At 39.6% G+C, this 19,985-nt stretch overlaps 1 protein-coding gene across 2 annotated transcripts in view; it reads left to right on the top strand.

Moving 5' to 3' along the window:
- SEMA3C (semaphorin 3C) overlaps positions 1 to 19,985 on the top strand; it is a 165,746-nt gene that overhangs the window by 110,456 nt on the left and 35,305 nt on the right. For both annotated transcript variants that reach the window (XM_074942555.1, XM_074942554.1), the window contains 6 exons: positions 1,990 to 2,080; positions 6,842 to 6,961; positions 9,161 to 9,303; positions 12,132 to 12,246; positions 14,441 to 14,510; positions 17,551 to 17,695. In XM_074942555.1, coding sequence (XP_074798656.1) covers positions 1,990 to 2,080; positions 6,842 to 6,961; positions 9,161 to 9,303; positions 12,132 to 12,246; positions 14,441 to 14,510; positions 17,551 to 17,695 — 684 coding nt within the window. The remainder of the gene's footprint in view (positions 1 to 1,989; positions 2,081 to 6,841; positions 6,962 to 9,160; positions 9,304 to 12,131; positions 12,247 to 14,440; positions 14,511 to 17,550; positions 17,696 to 19,985) is intronic.

Here is a 19,985-nt window from a genome sequence, read left to right as displayed (position 1 = left end):
AGTTCCCATCTTAAGTTTCAGAGGGCAATAGAAGCTTCTATGGCTAACCCAGGCAAAGCACTGGGGATCTTTTGTGTATGCTTAATAATCCTTGCCCCTCAGAGTCCAAGCAGCATAAAAAATGCAATTTTTCCTCCGTAGGGATTTTTATCCCTTCGCCACTTCTCTTTGAGTTGCAAATTCAGCCACTGGGAGGAATTCAGTTGCATGTCTCCTCTTCCTAGCAGTGGGGGAGCAATCAACAAAGTCTTTTGTCCTCTGATGTTCCACAATGGTTTGTCTGGTGTCTATGGGCCTTCTTTCGTTGGGCAACTGCTGTGCTGCTTCCTCCCTCCCCAGGCTGTAGGAGCCACTGCCTCCTTGGTGTTGCACGTTCCCGCGAGAGGCATCCAGAGAAATCTGAATGGTCGTGCGGGGGGGGGGGGGTGGAGAGGGGGTGTGTGACATGAACCTTTCAATTGTGTGTGTTTAATGTGCCCCTCCAAAAGTGGTCACATTTAAATTCCTGCTCACGCCCCTGCAGAGCAAACACTTGAATGTTACCTTATAACATGGGATACAGATGGTATAAGTGAGATTATGGAATGCTTGTAAATTGCTGCCTGCGTTGAAGTTTGAACACCAAGGTACATTTTTATAACTCTAATACATATTTAACCGTACTCGCACACAGATGAGCCAGACTGGTTCCAGCTCTTTCTTTGTCAGTGTTCAGCTGAGACCTGGGGGCCTTGGCATGAGCTGGCACCTGGTCTGCCAGCATCACATAACTCATTCCAGTTTCTTCTGGATTGGCATCCACATCACAAAAACTTCATTCTGATTGGCTTTCTTGTGAATACTTGTGAATTACCTGATCCTGGTTGAGACAGAAATAGCCTAAAATCCTTTCTTATCCTTGCAATTCTTTTTCTGGTACTGGCTGGAGTCAGTAAATTAAGAGGGACACCAAGATGGGGTGGGAAAGCGAGTTAATCAAAGATGGCTTCTGTTCAAGGAACAGGTAAAGGTCCAGATTGCTTCTTCTTAACCTAAACACCTCACCCATTTTTGAATTGTAGTGTTGTGCATGACCTATACCATCTAAACAAGATTGCTGTCTTCTAACAGCAGTAAGAGAGCTAGTCCTACACTTGCTTTTGTTATCTGTAAGGCACCTACCACCATAGTGTCTGAGCAATGAGTGTAATCCAAGAGACAATGCTCTGAAGAAAATGAGTGTGCTTTAGGACTTATTCTGGAAGCGAGGTAAGGAGACAGGCCCAGATTTTTAAAGCTGTTTAGGTGTCATTGCACTCAGTGTTGCAATGCCTAACTGATTTAGGAGCCTACATGTCATTTTCAAAAGAGATTTAGTCACGTAGAAGTCTAAATGCCATTGACTGCTGATGGCATTTAGATTCCTAAATGCCTAAATCCCATTTGAAAATGAGATTTAGACTTCTAAATCAGTTAGGCGTTGCGACACTGAGCACAGCAACAGCTGAATACCCATAAAAATCTAGGCCCTTTTGATTTATAATATGACAAGCTGACAGTTGAAAAGAGAGGCTTGCATTCTCGTGTATTATTACTAGAGTAGTTTATTGCAAGTGCTTTATGCTAGGCCCCGGATATAAATACCACAATGAATTCATCAGGTAATTCATAGGTAATTTCAAGACTATAGAAAAAATGTCTGCAGATGTTATTGCCAACATATAAGCTAGGTGGACCACAGACAGAGCAGCTCAGCTAAACTCGGAGGATACTTCCTACATTTGAGAGTGTATTGCATTTGTAATTACAGTGAAAATAATTGGGTACAAGTGAGAAGATAATGAAAACTCAGCATAAGACAGTTTTATTGTAAGTAGTAAAGCAAAAATCCACACCAGTGCTGACTATTCTTATTGTGGAGAACAACAAAGGAAAAAAAGGCCTCTCTGACTTTATTTTCATTTCTAAGGTTTCTAAATATCAGCAGTGACATTCATGTCTATATTGCAGGAGCAAGTCTTCATGATCGACTCCAAGTGTGAATCGGGGAAGGGGCGCTGCTCTTTCAACCCTAATGTGAACACAGTATCTGTTATGATCAGTAAGTAAAATAACCAAGGATCCTGGAGGCTTAAATCATTATTACTGAGCAGAGTGTGAAATGATGGGGTGTCATAAACAAATGGAGCACAGGGCACAAGGAAAAGGAAACCATTGTGTTCAGACTGCTTGTCAGGCATCTCCTGAAGGCCTGCCTGGAGCTAAGCATGGATGTGTGAAGGAAATGCAGAAGGAAGCAGCAACGAGGGAGGGAGGAATAGAGAGCAAGAGATTGTCACCTTTTCATCTTTCACATTTTCCCAGGGTTAGCTTCAGCTTTTAAATATCTTAACCATTTTTTTATGTTTAAAAACTTTTTGACTTCATTCATCATAGCCAGTTCTTGCTTCTCATTGTCATGTAGTTAGGGAAGCAAAGCCTGCTGGAGTCTTTCGAGTTATTCTGCATTTCATATTTGTTGTCTCTGCTATTGAGGCCACCAGCTACTGCCAGGCTCTTCACTCTGCAGCTGGCTTTTTTTACTTACCCCTTCACCCCTACTGTATCATTGACTATAAATTTAGCAATTCACTTCCATATGAAAGGGCAGAGAGTGTGACAGCTGGTTCCCTTGACATCTCACTGTAGGTTGTCTGGCAGAGTGTTCAGTGAGAGTGAAACCTTGGCACACAGGGCCAGCACAATGCCTGTGCCCCACTTCAGTCCCACCTAAGCTCTTTGTTGAGATTTAAGTGGGGCATAGGCCTGGTGTAGTCTTTTGCACAGGGGTGAATTTCACCTTGAAAGAGAATGAAGGGAGAACTCACAAATTCCACTTGGAGAAATCAACATATCCTCACTTCAACATGCCTGATTTCCAGTGGTCTGTGGGCTGGAAAAAATGCCAGCACATTAAGGGCCAGATTTTCCCTTTGCCTTGCACCTGTGCAAAGTGGGTGTAAAACACTACAGGCCTAATTCTGGTTTACACTAAGACCATTTTACACTCTGGTGGCAGTATAAAGAGCCTTCAAGTGGATAGAAATGTAATATGGCCTTAATGCAAAAGGAGAATCAGGCCCTATCACTTTGATTTAGCAGCGTTTTATCCTCACTTGCACTGGCTTTGCATTGGTGAAAAAGATCACAGCAGGCACAGGGAAAGGGGTAATCAGACCCTCAGATCTCCCAGATTGCAGCAAGATATGCGTTAGCCATAACTCTGGGTTAGTCAGTCCATAATGAACTCCTCACTGGGCTTTCACAGCAAGGAATGAAAAGAATTTACTTTGGAATAGCAGGGCTTAGATGATTAATTTAACCGTTGCCCTGAATTCATTAAGCATGCTCAATTGGTTGTTTTGTTTGCCCGCTGCCTATTCACAGCCTGCAGTACATTCTGAGGACTATGCTAGCAGCCAGGCTGGAGCAGCAGCTGCCTGCAGCACAGGCAATGCTACAACCACTTGAGCCACATGTGCTCTTGAATGTGCAGTGTAGACATACACTTTGCCGTTTAGATTTGCAGCGTGTTCAGAGACTACTGATTCCAAAGCCTCGCATGTTGAATCTGTATCTAATCCCTGATCTCTGAGGGCCCATCTGTGCTGCCCCGCAGTTTTGACTGCAGGGGTGTGAATAACAACGCACACCAAAGTGCTATGCTGTAACTCCCCTGTGTGGAGCTCTGGGTGTGAACCAATAGTTGCTAGTTGGTACTAACGTAGGACTACATAAATGTGAATTGGGAATCTTTGAGTTGGTGCCTGCAGAATCCACATGGGGGAGTTACAGGACAGCACTTTGGTGTGCTGCTATTCACACCTAGGATAGACATAGCCTAAATTAGCAGCCCAAACATAGTGTGTTTTTAGCCAAGGGAAAGAGCAGGACTTGCACAGATTTCTCAAACTTATTTAGGATTTTCTTAAACAAAGGGAAGAATTCTGTTGACCTCTGTGTACAGTATGTTGAGTTTCATAGCAAGTGCACACAATATAGCAAGACATTTAGCCCTGAGTTTTCACGGTAGTACCATGTGGTGTCTTAGCCATTCAGCTCCCACTGAAGTCAATGAGAGGTACCACAGTTGAAGTGCCAGGCATTCACCTGAAAGAGTAGGGCTCCAGGGACAGGTCCTTGGTTCTCTCCTCAAAACTCTATCAAAGACAAGGAACTGCACAGAATTATCTCTGCATCTTACCTGCAAAAATATAAACTTCCAAGGCCGCCTGGCATGGTAGTGAGCAGAGATGCAAGCAGAAGGGGATTCCAGTCTGCATGGAAGAAGGGAAAGTGTCATTTCTCTAGCATGATACTCTGCCTCTTGGCTGCATTCCATCTTACCTCATCAATGATCTGTGCGCAGCATGTAAAGGAATTTGATCAAAGTCAGTTGTAGCCTAGTCCACTCATAAACACCAATTATGGTTTTCACATTCTTAAATGAGTTACTGCCATGAAAGAATAGAGACTTGCTTTTTTTTTCATCCTGGGGTTTATGCATGTCCATTAAAGCCTTCTTTTCTAAGATACTGTACATACAGTAGGACAAAGGCTTGTCTCCTCTGGACACATGGGAGTTTTCTTCATTTTAGTAGAAGTTACTTTATCTGCTTTAATCTCCCAGTTACGTGACTGAGCAGGCCCCCAATATCTAGTTAATCTCCAAAGCAGTATTTCTCCCTGAACTTTGAATTATTTGGGCTCCACAATGCACAGTGCTCACGCTTTAAAAAGTTTCTTCTTTTTTAAAAGATTCAACCAATTGGAGAACTATACTACTACTAAGGGAGGAGTAGAGAGCCTGAGTAACTAGGAAGCCAAAAACAGAGCTGGGAATTGAACCCAGAGCTCCTGAGGCCTAGATAAGTGCCTTAATCACAAGACCTTCTTTCCTCCCTCTTCTTGCACTGAGCAATGCCGCTGGAACGAGTAAAGTGTAATGACATAAATGTTTTATCGTATGGTCCCTGTTTCTTGTCGATTTCTGGCATTGCCTTCCACCTATGCAACACAGAACACAAGCTTGAAATACAACAGGAAAAGTGAATGGCCCCATAGAGGAAAACACCACATGACAAACAAATTAGAAGGTAGGAGAAATTCACCAGTCTACAAAAACGCTTTAGAAGCAAAGCTATGAAAAATGTATCTTTGGGTAGGCAAGGCATAATTAACATGCACGCCCCCTTTCTTTCCGGAACCAATGCTCCTAGGTATTTACAAGAGCAGACATACATCAATTCAGTAATTCCCCCAGTAACAAAGAGAAACAGTGTGAAATGGTTACCCTGCAAAGACAAACTGTTGTGCGGAATTTAAGCATTAAACCAAAAGGAAGTGGAGCTGACAGATATCATTTGATACCTGATTAGACTAGTAGGCTCTAGGAATGCTTAAGACATAACTAATAAAGCTGGTATGCAATAGGATTAAGAATTCCATAGCCCCATTCCAGCCTTTCTGTTTTTTTTCCAGGAATGAACATGAGAGCTCTGTGAGAGCCATAGGCATGATCCATTGCAGCCAATCTATTTAGCAACAGGAATAAGACACCAGGTGGTTCTGGGGGCAATCACGTTGATGTAGAAAGATTCATAATAAGCCGCTATTGATCTGACAGCGCTATATATATATATATAAATAGTGGAACAAACCAGATTGTGTAAATTCCTCTCTACTCTACTTGTTGCTACCCCTGCGCAATGGATTCCCTCATACATTGAACCCCAGCTAAGGGAAAGACATGTAGGTGACACAATGCCTGCACTACCTACTGCCTAATCAGTAGGGATCTGGTTCAAGCAATGGAAAAAAAAACAAACCCTCCAGAGTTTTCATCTCTCAAAGGTGAACTGGTATTTCTTACTGCAGAACAAACAAAACATTAAAGAAAGCCTCAACTGCTTCAGTATTTGTGGCTCTTGCCAGCTTGACCACACACACTCATGGCAGCCCAGGCATTTGGGTGAAAACATCAAAGGACCTAGCTGTCTGGGAGTTCGTTCAGCCACTGCTCCCAGCATGAAAGTTAAAAATTATTTTAGCTACTGCGTTGTACTCTGGGGTTGCCTTGCCATTAGCCAGTGGAAATATAGATAGACATATGGGCTGAATTTTCAGAGTTCTGCTCAGGGAATTTAGGTGCCTAATCTTATTAAAGTAAACAAAAGTTGCATGTCTAATTTCCTTCACACCACATTGAAATTTACTCTGAATCTAGTATATAATGCGGGTATTTGTTGCTTCCCATTACACTGAGCCAGGTTCATAGCATCCTTATCCAGTTTCTGCAATACAGAATCGTGCTTGAGTCCAAAGTCAGCCTTCAAAACAGCAGCAACTCCATTGACTTCAGCTGGACCTATGCCAATTTACACTTGCAAATACTGGCCCAGTATTTTTGGCTACTTCCATAACACAGAAGCTTTTTCAAGTACTTTTAAAAAAAACTGAATTTGATTCCTTTTAATACTATTACCCTGTCTGTGCATTGGTGTTTAGTAATGTAAATTCAGTCACTGAGCTGTATTTCAAATGGAAGGTTCACTACACATGTGGTTAGCTGCTATATTTAATTATGAAGTTCCCTAAGGTTCTTAGCAACATCTGAGGCTTTCTCCTTAGGCTAGATGATTGCTCCATGATTCAGAGGAAACTCCACTCTCACCCGACCGATACTTCTGTGTAGTGATTGCTATGCAAACAAAGAACTGGCACTGTCTGAAACAAAAATAGGTCACTAGAAATGGATTTCCCAAAAAGCCAATATAGACACATTCATGGTTTTTCTTCCCTTTTCCTTTTCTACTTTCTACAGATGAAGAGCTATTTTCAGGAATGTACATAGATTTCATGGGGACCGATGCAGCTATTTTTCGCAGTTTAACCAAACGGAACGCAGTGAGAACTGACCAACACAATTCTAAGTGGCTAAGTGGTAAGACGATTGCTTCATTAAAGCTTTTGATATGTGACTAAGAGAAAGGTTGTTTTCAACAAAAGAGTTCTTTATTTCCCATTCTAAAATTAATCTACTAAGGGAAATTGTGGGCAAGAAATAGGAATAAAAACATGCCACAGACAATGCACGCTGTATGATGAATAGGAATTCTATATGACATGGGAATTGCCATACTGGATGAGACCCATGGTTCACCTACTCCAGTACGCTGTCCCTGAAGTGGCTAAAACTAGCTACTACAGAGGAAAGGGCCTGTTATAGACAGATGTGGGATAATCTGCCTCCCAGAGAAGTTTCTTCTTAACCCCTAATAATTTGAGATCATCTGACATTGGAAAATTTTATTCATATTATTGACATTTAATTATCAACTGTAGTAAATTTAAATAACTTATTAACTATGTGATTGTCATAAAATGGGAAAATGAGGAAAAGTCACCTCTGTGACTTAGAAGTTTTTAAGGCCCAGCTTGACAAAGCCCTGGCTGGGGTGATTGAGTTGGTGCTGGTCCAGCTTTGAGCAGGGAATTGGACTAGATGACCTCCTGAGGTCTCTTCCAACCCAAATATTCTATGATTCTATTCTATGTGCAAGGGTGAGATACAAGGGGTGAAATCCTGGCTCCATTGAAATCAATGGGAAACCCTGCACTGACTTCAGTGGGCCAGGATCCCACCCATGTCTTATACACTATGCTTTATTTTATTCTTAAAACAGCTACACTTTATGCCCATGCTTAATTTTAAGCACATAAATAGTCCCATTGATTTCACTGGGTTAAAGTTAATCATATGCAATAGGTTTTGTGCTGGCACTCTGCACAGTGGTGGATTTCACCCAATAGGAATACGCCAGATTTATCATTCTGATTTGAAGATTTGCATTTATAGCTGCCAAGCCTGCTAAGGTACATTGATGGGAACCAGTCTGGTTTTTCTACCTCATGCAATTTTACTGGGCAAATCCTAATACGTCTGTTCTTTTTATTCATAATTAATGTGATATCACGTGTTATGATACTGACTTGCACTTTTTGTAACAGAATAAATGGAATATGTCAAAAGAGGGAAACTCTATCTGTTTTCTAAAATTTGCCTTTAGTTGTCTTCATTCTCTTAAGCTTGCCTACTCTCCTCAAAGTATCTTAGAAAATGGACTGCACAGAAAACGCTTCATTGCTAGAAAACCTGCATAATGCAGTTGCTTGGAAAAGGTGACTGACACACACAATGTATTCCCATATTCATCCTGAGCTAGCATCATGAAATGTGACATATTAATTGATAATGGACTGAAGAGTACAGAAAATATCTAAAATTGAAAATGTGACCTTTCCATCAGAGGTCACCAAAAAGTCAAAAGTGGTTTGTATTGGATATCAACCATCAAATGGCATGAATAATAGGAAGTAAGTGACCTCCAGACTGGAAAATATAGGTCATCCAATGCTATTCATTAGATTTTAGCCAAGAAAATTGCCAAAGGAAAGCAAGTGTACTGCAGGCTCCAACACTGATACCTGCGACTACTTAAAAGTAGTCTGCAGTGATATTATGATACACAAACAATTGGACACTAGCTCGCTGCAGTCCTCTATCTCTGTGCTCATTCAGACTGTATGGCATATTTCTTTCAATATGTTCACCATTTTCTAATAGGAACACCTTTGAGGAAACTTCACTCCCCAAGCATTCACACATCCTCAAAGTCTCCCTTGCTTTGGTTTTCAGTAGCCCTACAGCAATCTTTACCCTCTGATTTAATAGGTTTGAAAAGTAATCTGTTCATTTTCTTCCTAACAGGTTTTCAGATCATTGTTTCTCTTCTCACATTTTTTTCCTCAAAGAGTTTTCTCTAGTTTGCTCATGGATCCTTCTCCTGCAAGGCTTTCAATCTCTGTAGTAAACTAGCACTGCTGGTTCTGCATCAGACTTGCTTTTTTGAAAACGGAGACAGATCTGCTCTAGTATCAACTCGAGTCTACAGAAACCATCCCAGATCCCTGTCCTGAAAACACTGACACTAGTGCTTAACTTTACACATGAGTAGAGCCAAGTCCTAGCACATTGGGCAGTAGCAGCAGATGCTTTCTGTGGAGGTACCCGGGGAGATCAGTAGTTGTCAAGAGTTGCTTATATTGACACATTGTTTGCTGTGTATCTGTCTTTTTTCAGAGCCTATTTTTGTGGATGCTCATCTCATCCCAGATGGCACAGACCCTAATGATGCCAAAGTGTACTTCTTCTTCAAAGAGAGGCTCACAGACAACAGTGGCAGCACCAAACAGATTCATTCAATGATTGCTAGAATATGCCCAGTAAGAATAATTTTTTGTTCAATTTTCAGGGGCTGATTTGCTGGCTTGATTGAATAATCAAAATGAATCCATTGCATTAAAATGATTTAAAAGCCTTTAATTCCAATTACAAGCAAATTTCCTGTTCCTGCTTCCATCTCCATAATTAAGAAGAAAGGCTGTTGAGTATACAGCCAAGCCCTTCCCTTGTTAGATATATCTGGAATATATCTGTAATTTTAGTAGGAATATTAGTGCTTGATGAATCTGTGCACCTCAGTGTCTGGTGCAGTGTAGTTAATAACATTGACTTCCTAAGCTTGCTTTACTTTCCAAAATTCAGATATGAGTGTTATGGAATCACAGATGTACCAAATCTCCCATATGTAAAGACATTTGAAAACATTGTTTTTATTCTTAAAACAGTTGCACTTTATGCACATGTTTAATTTAAGCACATGAATAGTCCCATTGATTTCACTGGGTCAAAGTTAAGCATGTGCAAATGTTCATGCAGAATCAGTGCCTTAGTTATTGCCTGTATTTCCCTTTTTCTGTAACCAGAGTGAATTTTGTTTGCAGTGTGATTGAAGCAGCTGTCTCTTTCTCTGAGGATATGGATACATGTAAAATTAAAACTGTAAAATGCTCTATTTTTCTGATAAGCTCTTTATCCCTTACCTAGGAACAAAACTGGAGATCAAGTTGAAGGTCCCCCCTCCCCTGGTTAATAGGGGTTTTGTATTCATTGTGGCTTGTGATGTGGCTGTGCAGGGGAATGGCTGTGCACTTTGGTTTTTGCTCAGTTCCTGTTCTGGCAGTTCAATATGACATATGACCTAGTCTTACAATATTGCTATTTTTTGTATTTTTGGTTAGGTGCCCAATGGCCTCTGGGTATTTTTCAATAAGACATTAAACATTATTAGGACATTGTTGTTGTTGTTGTTATAATGAAGTCCAGATTGCTTCTAAAAGGACTTGGACCTGATTGTGCTTATATTGAAGTCAATGCAAACTCCTATAGATTCCAAAGGGAACAAGAGCTGATCCTTCATGTTGATAGTAATCTATTATAACAACCTCAATAAGGAGTGAACATTGCTACAAGCCTCCTGGTGTCAGCCTGACTTGCCATGAGCTCTGTTAACTTTAGGTCAGTTAAGGAGACTGATTCTAATAGCATTTTTGGCAGCACGAAAGTTAATGCCCAAGCCTCTTGAGCCTGTGCTATCTGCAAACAAAGTATGGACAGGCTACTGAAAAGGCTTTATTCCAGTTTAAAATGAGAGAGGTCACTTTCCCCCTTCATGGGCAGAACTCCTCTTACACATGCACATGAAAGGCAGAATAAAACTAGAGCTGGTCAAAATTTTAATATAGTTTTGATGAGTTTTAACAAAACATATTCCCATTTTTGGTGTGCTTTAAATAAAACAAAATTGGTTATTTAGGTCTTATGAATTGAGCCTTCCAGGTCACTTGCCCTCAGATAACAAATACCTGAATAGTACATTAATGAGATTTTGTCTGAATCTGGCATCATAAAGATTTACCAGTTATTTCATCTTACATGCACATTTCTATCAATGCCTCTGTTAAAGCAGTACTTTAATCTTAGTTCTGTTAACTAAAATAGTTCATCTTTACAGACCCTGTCAATGAGAACGGTGAGGGGGACAGAGACTAAGGGGTGAATTTTGCTGTAAACATTTTTTCTGATTCCACCTAAAATTTTCCTAATATAATTCACTGTGATCCTTACTCTATACGGCAAACACATTTTAAAATGATTTTATAGAAAAATTATTAAAAGCCTGATTTTCAAAGGCTAGACATGCAAGAGTGCCGTGGTTGTGTCATGCTTGTGCACCCACCTTAGGCTTGCAAATACCAATTGTGCTTACCAGTAATAGACACAATTGTGCAAAATTGAAGGTATTTAAACTGTTGAAAACTAGACTTTTAATGGTAGCATAAATGTTACTTGTTAGTGTTTTATGATGTTTATTTAAGTTCTAAATAGTACCACCTACAATATGATTTAAATAATTGGTTAGCATTTTTCATCATGGCAAGAGCTGGATTAAATATGTGTTTTCATACTTTATTGGTAATTTTGCCTACGTTTCTTGTAATTAAACATGTTATTTACTGTCTGGTTGGCTGACAAACAGGAGTCTCCAGATGATTGTTGTACAGCCTCAGAAAAGTTGTAAGATCTGCTCTATCTATTATGTCCACTGAGGGATAGAGAGAGGAAATCTAAATGAATCTGATTGGAGTGGCATTTGGGGCTTTGTTGAAAAGATTCTCATGGACAAACATAGGTAATATAGGAATTACCATAATGGATAAGACCCAGAGTCCATCTAGTCCTGAGTCTTGTTTCTGACAGGAGTCCACGTCCGATGCTTCAGCAGAAGGTGCAAAAAACTTTTCATTAGGCAGATATGAGATAATCAGCCCTCTGCATGAGTTCTCCTGTCATCCCCAATAGTTAGAGATTGTTCTAAACCCTGAAGCCCGAGGTCTAACATCACAAGCTTGTAAAGTTAATATTGTTGTTGTCTGATACCCCGTGAGGCCATTTTATAGAGTGGAACTTTAATCTCTCTTTGTTTGCTCAAGATAGTCCTCAATTTCAACATTCATAATTGGGTCTGTGTTTTCCCAGATTTGGCAGTGTTTGGGAGAGGGGTTTGCTTCATGCCTATTTTTGTTTATTTTCTTTAATATAAGCATTGTATTTGCTAGATGATGGGTCAGAATAACCTGAAAAAGATTGCAGGGATTAACATTTTAATTTTGCTTTGTTTTACTTTTGTCAAATTCATTTTGCTTTTCAGAATGACACTGGTGGACAGCGTAGTCTTGTAAACAAGTGGACAACATTCTTGAAAGCAAGACTTGTGTGCTCAGTAATGGACGAGGATGGAACGGAAACATACTTTGATGAATTAGGTATAGCAGTGTAGTCTTTATGAAACATTATCTATATCATGTTACCTCTGTATGTGTGAGTATTTGAAAATCTTAACTTCAAATGAGAAAAGATATACTTGTGCTTAAGCCACAGATACTGGGAGTTAAGGACATCTGAATTTGATTCCCAGTTCTGCAACAAAATTCCTGTATCACCTTGATAAGTCACTAAGTGTGAAATCTTGGCTCCATTTAAGTCTATGCCAAAAATCATATTGACTTCAATAGTGCAAAGATTTCACTATAAATTTCTTTGCCTCATCATCCTCATCTCTGAAGCAGGAATAATAATGCTTGACTATACACTGGAGTACTAAGAGGCTAAATTAATGTTTGCAAAACACATGGAGAGCTTCCAATGAAAGGAGAGATGTAAATGCAAAATATAATTGTTGCTGTTCCTATTGTTTATGCTCATGATTAAGATTTGCTTATAGTATTTTAAACTGTTTTTAGTATCAGTTTTTATGTACCACTAATGTCCTTTTGGTGACAAGACAGGTGCTCCTTTGGGTCACTTGGTAGAAGTCTCTTTGGAAGCAGAACTTGTTGTTGATGAGGATACTAAATACTACTACTACTAAGTATAATTTCTTAGAATTTATGAACGCTTTTACATCTGCAAAGCTTTTTACAAATATTAACTAACTAACCCTCAGAACAATTGTGTGAGGTTATGTTTGTGTATGGTCTTTTTAGGATCTCCAACATAAATATGGATTATTAACTTCATGATCACATATCTAATGCTGCGTGTTTGCAGCCATCTGGTGTCTATGATTGTCATGGGCGTGGTCACAGATCTGAACCCCATTTGTTGAACAAATAACCTCAGACAAGTTTTGCCTCAGCTGGGGAGTGTGGGCTTGTCTGTGCACCACTAAGTAGTTAAAAATGACAAAACTTGATCAACTGCCCCTGATCTCCTTTAACTCAATGAATAGACTGTAGAGTCTTCTGCTTTGAGAAGCTAAGGACATAAATTCTATTTCAGATAAGATATATGTTGTTAGCTAATGAACAAGATTCTAGGTCTGAATCTGACTCATGCACACTGCTTCCACGCTTGTGTAACTACACTGACCCCAGTGGTATTGCCCCTGATTTTCACCACTGTAAATGGGATCCAGAATCTCTGGCTATGGATTGTTACAAATGTTTCAGTGCAATTGTTTTGATTCAGAATGTAATAGTAGTTGGATCAAATCCTAATTTAATGTTCCATGTGAGTAAGGTTATCAGAATCTGATCCTGGATCACTATACTTTTATCCTATGATAAAACACCGTATAGTATATATTGCTGGTGTCAGTCCTTAAAATAAAGCACAAAGACCAAACTGAAAATTTAGAGGATACTTTGAGAGTCACCTTTCAAAAGTGCTCTGCTCCTGACATCTCCAAGACCCTGATTCATCAATCCACTCCTATTCAGCAAAGCACTGATGTTCAGCTTTTAAGGCTTTTGGGATCATATTGGTCTAGCAACTGAGCATGAGCTCCCAGGATAATGCTGTGACAGAAAGGGATAATGTGATCCTTACTTTATCAAAAAGTCGATTGAGAGATGACTTTACTGTAGTGTTTCAGTACATTCATGGAGAGCAACTACAAAGTACTAAAGAGATCTTTAACTTATCAGGGAAAGGTATAACAAGAACTTGTGGCTGAAAGCTGAAGCCAGACAAATTCAAATTAGAAATTAAGCACAAATTTTTAACAGTGGGGGTGATTAACCACTGGAAAAAACTCCCAAGGAAAGTGGTAGATTCTTCTAGCCTTAAATTCTACACATCTTTAAAAGCACTATAACTTCGACTCCAGTGGGACTTAAACATTACCTAACTTAAGCACATGATTAAATGCTTTAATGAGTTAAGGTCCTTTTGAGGAGAATGGGAGAAGATAGGTACTGAGCACATTTGAAAATTTGATCCATTTATTTGTGTGTCTAAATAGGGGCAGTTGGGTATTGACTTCATTTGAAGAGCTGGCCCAGAATGTGTAAATGCTAGTTTTACTATGACCAACCTTAAATATGATGGGCCTGACCACTGAAGTCAGAGACAAAATTCCTATTGAAGTCAATGTGAGTAGGATGGGGCCCTAAATTTTGAGGTTTGAAAGTAAAGCTAGAGCAATTACTCAACAGCTGTGTTCTTTCTTTCTCACAGAGGATGTGTTTCTCCTCGAAACAGATAACCCTAGAACAACACTGGTGTATGGAATTTTTACAACATCAAGGTAATTTTCAAGATTTGTAGAGGCAGCTTCTGTGAACAGCCTCAGTTCCAGTTCCATATAAGCACAGAAAGAAGTATTTTGATCTCAAGGCAATTGAGATTGAATGCATTACCAATATATCCTGCAACTATTGTTGCCACCTTTCAATTCTGCTTATTCTCATCAATTAAAAGCACAATTACTTGTGATCTGTGTTGGAGCTATATTCATTGTGCCAAATTGATCCCTTGTGTCTCCAATACAACTATACCTGAGATAAATTTCCCCTCTGCTCCCAGCTTTTAAAAACAATATTATGGATTATATTGAGAAAATGGTTCCTGTTGTCTCCATATGTTTACTAGATAGCGGGGAAGAACAAGGACATCATGTGTGATTGACTTCAGTGGCAACTGAGGATTCTCAGCACCTCATCAGGGGTCCTTAGCACCTGAAACATCAAGCCCAGAATTCCTAAATAAATTCATGCTAATAGTTCCCATTCACATAGCTGGCAGACTATTCCATGTGCCAGTAGGACTTTGGCTCCCAAAAGGCACCCTTATATCCTGTTTGATCAAGTCCTTCCTTAATCACAACCTGAGTCTTCAGCCTTCTCTGGATCACTGCAAAACATGGGCACTCCTCATCTCTTGGCAGATAAGGGCCCACCTTGCTGTGAGGACAGATTGGATAGTTATTTGAGAAAGTTCAAGATTTCTTGTTAAGCTTGCTGGGATAGTCTTTCTGAGAAAAAACAGATACTAACTTTATTTGTATTTTGATGTTTTGGGGGATTTTGCTCTTGTCCCAATTATCTGAACAATGGAAATGCCACTGCCTGTCTGTCAATGTATTTCTAATACATACCTCGCTGTAGCATTTTGGTGCATTATATTTCTGTCCAATAGCTGGACCTGACCAGTTAGAAGTTTTTTTGAAACTGACTTTTTTGATTTTCTTTCTTTTATGGAAAAATTTTGAATAAAATGAAAAAAAAATTATTTCAGTTGAACATTTTCATGTGAGAAAAAGTCATTTCCTGACCATGTCAACCACCGTGATAATATATGCCCCGTAAATGCCAATTGTCAAGCTTACATATAGCCAAGAAAAGATAGTTTCATAATATTTAGGTGAGGGGGAAAAAAACGACCCTGTCGCTTAAAAATAGCTGAGGCTATCGATGCTGTATAGCTCTTATAGCACAAGAAGAGAAAATGCTGAGACAATGTTTAGCGATAAAAACCACACTTATGATTATGTTATGGATTCAACATGTCTGAGTTGGAAACTGTTCTATTTAATTCTCATGGTATTCCTGCAGTGGAAATTGGGTTTGAGTTAAGGCACCATATAACCAGACTGAACACTTGGTCTATTCCAGGCCCTCTAGACATTTTCTCACTTTATACAAGGTTTTACTTTTGTCTAGGTTTCTGTTTCCATAAACCACAAGACTTCTGTTTGGTTTTTTTTACTCTAGATTGAACATGTTGTGTAATTAAACCTAGCAGTCATAATGAATTTCATCTACTTGTACTGCCTGTATCTTTTTCATCTCTGTAGACCCCAACCCGAGAACAGTAATTGGAGAAACAGACTGCGAGATAAAAATAATTATGAACTTTAACTAAACTATATTGGTCTAGGCCGTGGCTGAAGTGAATTATTTTTATAGCAGGAACTATTATACAACTAATAAAGGTGCATTGTCTGCAATGATAAAGTGCATCCTTTAAACCATATCTTATGGCTCCCATGAATACCGGGCAAAACTTCATAAACCAATTGTGAAGAAGAGAGAGATCAGACAACGTATGTGATTATAATGCATCTGAGGGCTTTCTCAAGGTAGCACGTGTGGCATAGAGCAATGGGACTGCTGGGTAATGTCCTGTAGCAGTTACCACATTTTCCTCTTTAGTGATTTTACCTGTTCAGTGCACAACAAAGAGCAATTTCAATTTTCCTCATCTCACACTTAATATTGAGCAAATCTGGAATGTTTGGATGTTCATCTCTGAAAAAAACATCCAAAGTGTGCCATTCCCCCTCCCCCAACACATACATTGCATCCTTTCACACAGTGGACACAGAAGGGGACTGTTAATATCACAGCCAATGTCTTAGCTTCCCACTGAAGATCATTTCCTTGACACTGGAGATCATCCTTAATGGAGAGTGCTAGGGACAAGTACTGGCTGCAAAGTCTCTGGCAATAGGGCTCCACAGCACTACGGAACCCAGACAGAGCCTCAGTGGGCCCATATTAATGTGAAGGCACAGGGCCTGTGCAACTGGATCCAGACTAATCTCCTGGGAGTTAGTGGGTCAGAACCCTAGTTCAGGTTGTGGGAAGGTCAAACCTCATCACTCCTGATGGAAGAATGCATAGGAAACTCTGCAAAAGGAACCTCATGAAGTTTCCTGGCCTCTGTGGGGGTGTTTCCATGTAACACCATGATCTTAGCCCATATTATTTATAGAAAGGTCAACACTGATTACAATAGTCTAACTGCATTTAATTGTGATTATTGTTTTAATGAATGTTCTATCCAGGTGTTTTATAAGGCAGCTATGGGCTCTCATGGACTGAGGGCCAGGAGAGATGTGTTCTGTTTCCAGTTTAAACACACAGAGAGTGTCAAATCCTGGTCTCACTGAAGTCAGTGGTATTTTGACCACTGATTTCATTGGGAAAAGGTTATGCTCTCATGTGTGCCGTATAGGGGAAGTCATTTAACCAGTCTCTGCCTCCATTTTCCCCATCTGTAAAACAGGGATGATAATACTTTCCCCTCTCATTGGGAAGATCAATACTCTTTGTGAGGAAAATGTTACCTAGCTTTACAGGTTAATGCTGTGTATTGTAAAGGTAAATTAATGTGTGCAAAGTTCTTTGAGGTCCTTGAATGGAAGATGCTCTAGAAAGTGCTACATATTATTACATGTGTCATCTCTATGGGCAACGTTGCATCACTGAACCCTTTGTGATGATGGAAAATGTTATGTAAGAGATGGCAGATCATGGTGCAAATATTTTCCTTGTTTTTTCCAGCTCTGTATTTAAAGGTTCAGCAGTGTGCGTGTATCACTTGTCTGAGATCCAAACAGTGTTCAATGGGCCCTTTGCACATAAGGAAGGTCCTAACCACCAGCTAATTCCATATCAGGGAAGAATTCCATATCCACGACCTGGCACAGTAAGTACTAAAGACATTTATGCAAGTCAGGGTTGGCAACTAATTGTCTTTGTTTAATTTAACGAAATATCATAAAATTGGTGCTAAAGCACAGACTATACATTATATCTAAAATTAGTTGTAATTCCATCTATCTGCCTGCCTACTTATATATTTACCTGTCATACACATCACTATAATATCTGAGAACTATTAAAATTATTAAAAAATCAATCTCTCTCTCGCTTGCTCTTTCTGTCCAGCGGGTAGAAGTAAATTATTTCATTAGATGTCTATTATTTTTTAAGAGTATGTGTATATTTGAGAGAGAGAGAGAGAGGGAGAGGGAGAGAGACAAAGAAAGTGCAGGGACTATTAAAAGAAGCCAAGTTGAAGAGTTTTGTATTTCACCCTGATTATTCTTGCCTCTTATAGTATCGAGTTCTATATTTTAGGTCCAATGCCCATAAAAGTCTGTCCCCTGCGCTCATGAATCTTCCCCAATTTTCAACAGTTTCATTATTCCAATGGAACACTGAGTAGGTGTGGTGGAGGTCATGGTTGCTGAGGGAGAGAGTGTCTCAACTGACTATGCCAATCCCATGGACGGTATTGAGAGTTAAAAAACAGTCCTTGAAATGGACTGTGTGATGGATGAGAGGCCACGATAATCTGTTCACAGCAACCTGTGTTGCTGCTTCTTTTTGTACCAGTTGGAGCTCTCTCAGGGCTTTGTTTCAAGATATAATGAGTTTCAATAATCAGCCTAGAGATACTGAATGCATAGAACAACATGGCCAGGTCTATGCCTCAAATCTTGTAAGGATTTTTTATAAAATTGGATTGTGCCCTTTTTTGTACAGGTAATGTATAGAGAAGGCCTGCAGTATATATAGATCCAAAAATGCCCCTCTCCCCAAAACTGCTTGAATTTTACTTCAGAAATATTAGGAGTCTTTTATTTTTACTGGAGGGTCTATGGAGGTTCTCTGAGATGTAGGCAACCCTGTGCACTGTGGCTTAAACTATCCCATGCTGTTCTCCTCTCCTGAAAAACCCTCATACTTTGTTCGTATCTCTAGAAGCATTTGCTTGTTATATCATATTTGTGATGAACATCCCAGCTCTTAAAGATTGGCACCATAGCAACCTTTCAGTGTTTCTGAATTGACAAATGAAAATACCCTTATTAGCAATGATCAATCATATGGTTAATTACCTATGAGAGCATCATCAGCTAGCAGGATTGAACCGGGGACCTCTGGAGCTTAGTGCATGAACCTCTACATCTCTCTCTCTAAGTGGTCACAGTGCCACTGGATGGGACAGAACACGACACCCAGGAGGTGTGTGGGTTACAACTGCACCTGGGCTTTGCAAAGAATAAAAGTCCCAGGGACAAGAGAAATGTAATTCTTTGTAGCTTCGGGAATATCAGTTCAGCCTCTTATGATATTACTGGCTGTCAGATTTAGGACATTCATATCACAAAATCTCTTCAGAGTTTGTTAATAAATACCTGATGTTCCGCTGTGGTTGAATGGCAGCATTCTTGCTTGTAATTAATTCAAACAGTGTTAATCTCATGAGTTCACTGTTGCTTTAATTTTACTGTTTATGAAAATATAAAATAAATGGCTCATTTAACCAGGAAGTTTCATGCTCTGGTGATCAGTCACATTTCAGTGTTTCTTGCTGCTTCAGGAGTATTGTATCTCTGTATTTTTTCAACCACTGCCATGTTATTCTTGGTTCATCTTATGAAGGCTTGTGAAGTATTCCAAACAGGGCTAAATAGGGGATCAGGCAGCACAACGGAAAGGAAAATTTAATTTAGAATTGGGTTTTACATAGTGGCAAAAATTATCTAAATTTATCAGATATGCTGATGGGCTCTGAGTTTGAAGGATCCTGAGAAGAATGGTTCTTGGGGATTGTTATGGACACCTCAGTATTTGCATTAGTTCAGTGTGAAGCTGCAATTAAAAGAAAAGCCAGAAAGATGGTTTGGTACATTAATAAAGGAAGGCAAAAATAGATAGTATAATAGAAGGACATGATTAGTGATGCTTCTAAACTGGAATGTTAAAACCAAAGCTTTGCACATTTCCAGGGGATTGGAGAGTTGTATCTGAATCTTCTGACTGGAACTCGTCCCTATATTTTTTCTTTGGGTCAAATCCAAACCTCAAGTAGCCTGGTAGTAGTTCAGAGAAGGCCATGAGAACTGCTATCCAAATCACCCCATGTTGAGCGTTCAGCCAAATTTTCCCCCTTCTACTGCCAGTTTTTCCAAGACAAGACATGTCTG

This window comes from Natator depressus, chromosome 1 (assembly GCF_965152275.1).
Source record: "Natator depressus isolate rNatDep1 chromosome 1, rNatDep2.hap1, whole genome shotgun sequence".
Classification (NCBI taxonomy): domain Eukaryota; kingdom Metazoa; phylum Chordata; order Testudines; family Cheloniidae; genus Natator; species Natator depressus.
The sequence above is the reverse complement of the archived record's forward strand: the minus strand, read 5'-3'. Positions and strand labels throughout refer to the sequence as shown.